Source organism: Populus euphratica, unplaced genomic scaffold (assembly GCF_000495115.2).
Source record: "Populus euphratica unplaced genomic scaffold, PopEup_1.0 scaffold3805.1, whole genome shotgun sequence".
Lineage (NCBI taxonomy): Eukaryota > Viridiplantae > Streptophyta > Magnoliopsida > Malpighiales > Salicaceae > Populus > Populus euphratica.
The window spans coordinates 1-8,400 of NW_011503631.1; the positions used below are offsets into that span (position 1 = coordinate 1).

Consider the following 8,400-nt stretch of genomic DNA (forward strand, 5'->3'; position numbering starts at 1 on the left):
ATTATAATTTGTACAAAAATTTACCTCACCGGCAACGACGCCAAAAACTTGACACGATCAAAAGATTGATATTTTTTCTCAAGTGCAAAGGTGTCAAAGCAATAAATAACCCAGCAAGACCGGGGTTGAACTACAGGAAGGTTAATTATATAAATTATAAATAATAATTAAATAACAATAACAACAACAACAAAAATAGTAGTAATAATAGTTGTTGTTGTTGTTGTTGTAGTAGTAGTAGTAATAAGAAATAAGAAGAAGAAGAAGAAGTTGATGAGAACTTTGAGATGAAAAATCAATGTAAGGATTTAACAAGGATAAAAGCAAAAATCAAGGTTAGAGGATCCACTGATGGTATTTCAAATAAGTATAGTATAAACTCTTTTTATTAATCAATTGGAAACCACACACAAAAGAGGTTCCAATCAGTTTATAAATGGTTAACATGATTAAATTAATTATCTTATTCGAATAATGCTAATATTTGTAAATGTTGTTAGGCATTTATAATTATAATTAATGTTAACAACAAATCAAGTACCTTTCATAGTATAAGTGTCTGTTACACCATATGGTTTGGCTATGAAAGTGTCAATTACTTGTTGTACCAAGTGTTATACAACATAAATCTATATTAACTATTTAATAAGCAAAGTATTAAGAGTGAACAAGATAATACATACAAAACATGTTAGTATCAAATATTAAAGTCCATATTAAGTTTACACTATACTTATTCTTACACCATTAGTGTTACCTTTTCAACTTGACATAATAAACTTAGCTAAACATAATGAAAGAGAGAAACATAAATAAACAAGATAAGAACATAAATAAAATAAAAATTAACTAAGTAAATAAAGAAAATGAAAGACATAAACAAGATATTAATAAAAGCAAAACTTAAGCATTACAAAAATAGAAAGAGAGAAATTAAGAGCATGATCTTGATTTGAAAACCAAGATGCCTAAATGCATGGCAAATGCCTTCTTTTATAGGCTAAAATTTGGAACTATTGATTTGATGACTAATTGTTGAGTAGGTGACTACATCTTGACTTGGTGACAATCCTTATCTTCTTGTCTGAATAAAACGTCATTGATAACGTCATAATTTGAACCAACCTTACTCATGAAAGTTCTAGAAAATTATCTCAGCTTTCTAGGAAAAAAAATTGAGATCTTTAGGACTTCTAGAACTCGAGATATTGGTTGAATACTAAATAGTGTCTAGGCTGACGGAAAAATTTAGATTTCTACATTGTTGCTAAGATTTAGACTTCCAAATAGTAGAATTAAATCTTGCCTTCTGTATGAAAGTTTTAGGCCTACGTCTTAACTTTTCATCCATATAAAGTGACATGAGCAAAATATTGATGTCTTCTCCCAAGTGTAGAAGTATCGAAGTAATAAATAACTCTGCAAGACCAGGGTCGAACCATAAAGAGGTTAATTGTATAAATTATAAATAATAGCAATAATAATAATAATAATAATAATAATAGAAGAAGAAGAAGAAGAAGAAGAAGAAGATGAAGATAATGATGATGATGATGAGAACATTGAGATGGAAGATCAATGTAAAGATTAAAAAATGATAACTACAAATATCAGTGTTAGAGGATCTACTAATGGTATTTCAAACAAGTATAATATAAACTCTTATTATTCAATGTTTTAGGCTTATGTCTTAGCTTTCTAGCTATATAAATCAAATTGAAATCCAAGATCTACAATTCTAGATATGACACAATAACTGAACAGTGTTTCAGTTTAGATTGAACTAATATTTTTTTTATAAGCTTAGCCCATTATTTGTCTTTCAATTTCAGTACTAAAATGCATTAATTAATTATTTCATTTATGTGATAGGCATGCATTTAAGATGAACATTTACCATAAATTAAAGGTATCTTATATTTGTTAGACATGTTATTATATAACATGCTCTAGTTAAAGAGTTATTGATACTTTAAGTGCAAAATAATGATATAAAATCTTGATAAAAATACACTTTTAAGTACTTGATAGATATATAGATGATGTGTCATCTATTGTCTTTATTTTTGTTTGATTAAAAAAGGATTGACGATAGGTTGTTTCCTCCTTTTACAAAAAAGAAAAAAAAACCCTAAAAAAATCATACACGTTGGCCTATCTTTGTAGGCCCATGCTTGGCCTTTTTCCCTTTAGGCTAGATGCACTAGACCACATAGGCATAGTCGACCCATTATGCATAGGTTTCTTCCCTTAAAAAAATTTAATTTCAATCAAATAAATGACTAAAAATATATTAAAAATATAATTTTATTAAATAATATTCAATTTATACTTATTTTTTATGAGATCATAGTGTTTTTCAATAAAATTATTAAACACTATATAGAAATTGCTAAACTTTAGGGTAAATATTCATATTTTTATATATTTAAATGATAACTATAAAATAAAGAAAATGAACTAATAATATGTCTTGTTGAGAATAAATTTTAAATATGTTTATTAAAAGAATGTATCAACAAGTATAATGGATTTTGTGAAGAAATTAATCCATCAAGTAGTCCAAAAAGGAAGCAAAGTGAAGACTTAGATTAAGTATTCATTTCAAGTTCTCAATGTAAATCTTTATATCCTACTTGATAGAACAATTAAAATGAACACACACACTTCATTCTTATACATTAAATGATTGATATATCATATGATAAAATCTAATATAGATGGTTTTAAGAAATTATCTAGGTTAAAATTGAAATTATGCACAAACCAGTCAACCATTTGATATGATCAACTGAAACGATTAACCTCACATTCATCCGTGATGAACACCTAGAAATTCTATAAAAACCAGTTAATTGATTGGCTTGATCAATCTAAATCTGTCAACTATTTGAGTTGTCAATTAGATTATAATGGCTATAAATGATTAATTTTTTTTAGAAATATATGCATAGCTTATATAATTGAAAAATAGAGAGGGATTATCTACATATATGATACACAAGCTATTCTAAAACTAAATACACTTTAAAATAATCAATTTTTTATTATACTTTAATCGGTGATAATAAACTTTCACAATCTAGCACAAAAATATTTAATCTTATTCTCACTACCCTTAAACACCTTCAAATCCTATAAATGTTATCTTATAAAATATAGAGATATTAGATGTTTTAATTTTATTATCCATCTAACAAGAGAGTTAGTTGTGACTTACTCCTATAAACCTTTGAGAATTAGCTAGAAACTCTTAGGATTGGTGAAGTAATTTCAAGAAGGAATACTATTAAAAGGGTATATCTTTAAATAAGAAAAATCTTGAAGATGACATATCTTCAAGTGAGAAAAATCATGGTTGGATTTATTAGGTTGTGAAAAATCTTAAAGAGAAAATATTTTCAAATAATAAAAATTTTTGGCGTAGATTTATCATGTGGTGTAAAAATCTTGATGTTAATTTATCATGTGACTATTGTACTCTTGAATTTGGACTAGTGAAGGAATACAAGTTTAGTACTTGGAGTGTAGATGTAGGCTTATTGAACCACATTAAAAATGAGTTTGTAAAATCTCTTATCTTATCTCTTTACTTTAAACGTTTTAATTATATTATTGATTATTATATTTATTAGAAATAATTTGTAATATTTGTCAATATTAATGATATATCTAATTCACCTCTCTCTTAAGTGTTATAATTGTTTTAATCCTTGATCAACATAAATAAATAACTTAAATGTATTATTTTAAGAACAAGAATAAAATTATGCTTTTTTAAAACAAATTATCGAGCATTTTTTACAACCCTTCTTGATTTTTATTTATCATTTTTTTTAAATTTTATTTTTGGCCTTTTTATAATACGTTTTATTATTGTTATTGTGTGATTACATAAAAAATAATAAAAAAGTCCCAATATATTATTTTTATATTTTTTGATACATTTACGGCATAATAATAAAACCATTAAAGTTTTTTTTATTAAATTTTGCTTCTATGACTCTCATAATCTTTTACTTCAAAAAAAAAAAAACACGACTACCATAAATAAATTGTAAAAAAAATTAAATTAATACATTGAGGAAGTTTTAATTAAAAAGATGTCTTTTTATCATTATTTTAAATCTTTTTAGAGTTTATTAGATATTTATTCTAACCACCTATGTTTTTATTAAATTAAGTGCATTGCTAAACATATATATATATTTTTGTTCATAAAAACAAATAAAGAAGAGAAAGAAGAATTATAATAAAAAATTATTTTATTTTGATAAAATTCAAATTATTAATTTTCTTATGAAACAAATATTGACATATACTAAAATAAAAAAAACGAATAGTTTCTAGCGACATTAAATTATATATTATAATCTATATCTATTTTTCTTTATCAATTTAGTTTTTAATTTGTATAAATATTTTATTATAACATTTATTTATTAATGTAATTCAGGGCGTGTTATAAATGCATCAATTTTTATGTTCATATTAAAAACAAAATTAACATAAAAAATAAATTAATAATATTTATAATTTTTTATATTAAAATATAATTTTTGATGTGAACTGAATCATATAAAGTTGACTAGTCTTTTAGTTTTAAGAGTAGCTTAATAAAGGTATTCTTTCGTACCCTAAATGGGCTCAAATCTGACAACAAAACTGAAATTTCACCAGCTAGTTGAGGCCATACGGGGCTAGGCATTTGTTCACAAAATTGCTTTTATTCATTTAAGGGTAAGGGATACTTTCTGACCATGTGTAAGAGATTTTTTAATTTATTATATTATTGATCAATAATTTATATATTTATCTGGTCAGAACTTACTTAAAATGAATGGAATCTTGAACAAAATTATAAAAAATTTTTTAATAATATTTAAGATTTTTTTAATTTTTATGTATATATATGAGAAGTAGGATCTTAGATAATTATTATTTTGTACTTTTGAGTTTTTTTTTTTGAGCGGAGATAATTTTTATTTTTAAAAATATATATTAGTTATTGTTGAGATTTTTTGCGTTGAAGCATTCTTGAAGTGACCCTTGGACTCTGCAAGGCTATGGATCCGGTGACTTGGGTATTCTTGGAATTATGGTCACATATACTGGACACCAGAATTGCTGCGTCAGGTCTCGTAATATTTATGGTCACATTTACTGAACAACAGAATTGCGGCCAAGGAAAGCTTCCAAGTCGACTGGAGGAGGTTAATTACTGTAGCTGAGAGAGTGGAGAGAGCTGAAGGCAGCCACCGGAGGAAGAGTGGAAAGCAACCATAGGGGACCGCAGCAACGAGCTTTAAATTTGTAACAGGAATAATTGAAATATACAGACAACGTTCACAAATGCTACTGTTTTTTAACTTGTTAAAAGAGGGAAAGGGAGAGGAGAAGGGGACCCTTGAAAATCAATCCTGTCAATGGTCCACTAGGAATCCCTCCGTTAGACAGGCAACCAATAAGAATTCGTTAAAGAGGATGGGCATGAAAATGTTAGCCAATCAACACTGAGATAAGACTACCTTATGGGTCCCGAAAAGGACGATCAAACAAAGCCTTGTATATTCCACATAACAAACCACCAATAGTGCACGGGGCTAGCTAGCTTTTGCCAAAGAATAAAAGCTCCACTGCTCTCTCCACTCAATAATTGTATATCAATTGGCCCCAAGATAAATACTTCAAGGGACACCCTAATACTCTTCGCAATAGTCATTTTGCATTCTTGTTTTATGCTCAGCTAGCTCCTCTTCGCTTAGGCCAAGCACAGTTAATACTTCATTTGTCTCACAACCAAATCTTTGGCATGATCAGTGGAAGGAAAGCGGCAAACGCCATGGGAGGCAAGACGGCAAGAGCTTGCGATAGCTGTTTACGCAAGAGGGCACGCTGGTTTTGTGTAGCAGATGATGCTTTCCTGTGCCAAGCCTGTGATGCATCGGTCCACTCAGCGAATCAGTTAGCTAGTAGACACCAAAGAGTCAGGCTTGAGACCGCATCATCATATAGGATCAGTAGTTCATTAAACACTGATCAGGATTATTCTCCACCAGCATGGCATCAAGGGTTCACAAGAAAGGCAAGAACCCCAAGGCATAACAGCAACAGCAACAAGTCTTTATTGGTGCAAAAACTGCTCAAAGATGATCGAGAGAAAGTCTTGAACCCTCTTCCGCTTGTTCCAGAAATTGGAAGTGAAGAAGAGCCAAATATGGCTGCTGATGAGAATGAAGATCAGTTGCTTTGTAGAGTTCCTGTGTTCGATCCGTTTGCAGCAAAAATGTGTGATATAGTAACAAGTGAAGATGGAAATATGGCTGTTGAAGTTTACGGACAGGAAGGAGCATGTGGCTTGGATAACCTACCAGGGTTTTTGCCTTCAGACATGGATCTTGCTGAGTTTGCTGCAGATGTTGAGAACTTACTGGGACGGGAAACTGATGAGGAATATCATGATACTAAGGATTTAGAGCTGTTAGATTGTAGTAAAGGGGAAGATGAAGGGCAGTTTTGTTTCGCGGACAAAGTAGTGAAAATGAAGGATGAACAAGAAATGGAAACAATCATAGATTGCCATTTTGATCAAGATTTTAATATGGCAAGAGAGTCATTGTTGGGTTGGAATTTCGATTACGAGACACTGGTGGACGGAGATGAAGAGGTGGAAGAGAGAAAGGTGCCAGTGCCTGAGACAGAAATGATGACTAGTACTGAATACAAGGAGATGAAGAGGAACGTATCTTTAAGGCTCGATTACGAGTCAGTCATCATCGCATGGGCTAACCAAGGCTGTCCATGGACTACAGGAAGCCGACCAGAGCTCAACGCTGATGATTCTTGGACTGATTCCATGGTATATATATACTTCCCTCATTTTCGTTTCAGGTTTTTTAAACATAAAATTTATCGGCGGCAGAGAAAATATATGGAAGAGAAAATCAAGGAAAAAAATCGGAAAAATATTTGGTTGTCCCATAGTATGCTAATCATATTCTCTTGTACACCTTTTGATTATAGGTTGAATTTTTCAAATAAGATGGTACAGCTCCATACATGACCTAGCTAGCAAGTTCTAACCTACCTTCAGGATTAAAAAAAAAAAAAATCCTCGAATTTGCAGTGCACTTTGCAATTAACCTGTCATATATGATCAATTAATCTTGCGTAGTAATTTACTTTTAGAATTTATTAGCAGTAAGTTTTGGTGGATATGTGATTTTTTTTTCTTTTCTATATGATATTATAGGGTACGAGCCCTAAAGATGTTAATAATCCATACGGAGGACTGGGGAGCCATACAAGAGGTGGAGATGGGGAAAGAGAAGCGAGGGTCATGAGATATAAAGAGAAGCGAAGAACACGATTGTTTTCGAAAAAGATAAGGTACGAAGTAAGGAAATTGAATGCAGAGAAAAGGCCTAGAATGAAAGGCAGGTTCGTCAAGAGGACATCCCTCATGGGGACTACTGATTTTCCTTGACGAAACACAGTTTTAACTGCCAGCATCGATCAGCGAAAGCTTGAATGAGTTATTAGGCTCATTAGTATCAAATTTAATCTTACTAACAAATGGAACTAAGTTTAGGTAGATGTCACTGTGACCTCTCAGTCTCTGACATGTTACTGTTTGGAAGTTCAAAGTGGGAGTTACATGGACATGCTATGAAGAAGTCAACCTTCACAAGATGAACTATTTAACAATTTTCTTGACTTAGAAAACTTCTGTTTGTTCATCAATATATGTTGTGCTTAGGAAATTTTGGAGATTAATGCAATCTCCCTATTAAGGAAAATAGGTTGACAACATTGTAAATATACTAGGTGTCTACTATGCATTGAAGAAATGCTTGTTCTTCAATTGCGAGCTTTAGCTGGAATGTATTTCTTCTACACAGCAGCTCATTAATGCTTTTCCTTTCAAGCTATAAAGTTATCGCTACCATCTATTTTCTTTTTGGGATTTGTTATTTACGTCAACAAAAGCTAAGAACATTTTTTACCTTGACAATTAAATTATATGTATTATGCTAATATAAAATTCCATCGTGTTCGCATATGATATTAAGGCGAACTATTAGGTAAAAAGGGATAAAATGAGAAAAATTAGTTGCTATCTAATTTTATCTAATTTTATGATAATTAAAAATTTTAATAGATCTTTTAGAGACTCTACATAAAATTTGATTATGTAATAGAAAAAATAACAATTATTTCATATATCCTACTCAAGGTAAATTATTTCATGTCTGTTTTTTATGATAGAGATGCCTAATGTATTTACACATTAAAGGTTTGCCTAAATTGATATATGTATTGTTGTTATTCATTTTTTACCCTATAAAAAATAAAAATAAAAATAAAAACCCAAAATAAAAGGAAATACATATGAAGAAA

General features: G+C 29.9%; 1 protein-coding gene across 1 annotated transcript; it reads left to right on the top strand.

Moving 5' to 3' along the window:
• The first annotated feature begins 5,597 nt into the window (after window positions 1-5,597).
• On the top strand, window positions 5,598-7,963 carry LOC105119878 (zinc finger protein CONSTANS-LIKE 16-like). Its single transcript, XM_011018071.1, has 2 exons — window positions 5,598-6,859; window positions 7,253-7,963. The coding sequence occupies exons 1-2, from the start codon at window positions 5,813-5,815 to the stop codon at window positions 7,484-7,486; spliced, it is 1,281 nt and encodes a 426-aa protein (XP_011016373.1). The 5' UTR covers window positions 5,598-5,812; the 3' UTR covers window positions 7,487-7,963.
• Window positions 7,964-8,400: the final 437 nt, after the last annotated feature.

Bases quoted from the DNA above. Each gene is read 5' to 3' on its own strand.
- LOC105119878 (XM_011018071.1), top strand. From the start codon at position 5,813: ATGATCAGTGGAAGGAAAGCGGCAAACGCCATGGGAGGCAAGACGGCA. The intron at 6,860-7,252 runs GTATATATATAC...ATGATATTATAG, and splicing joins ATTCTTGGACTGATTCCATG to GGTACGAGCCCTAAAGATGT.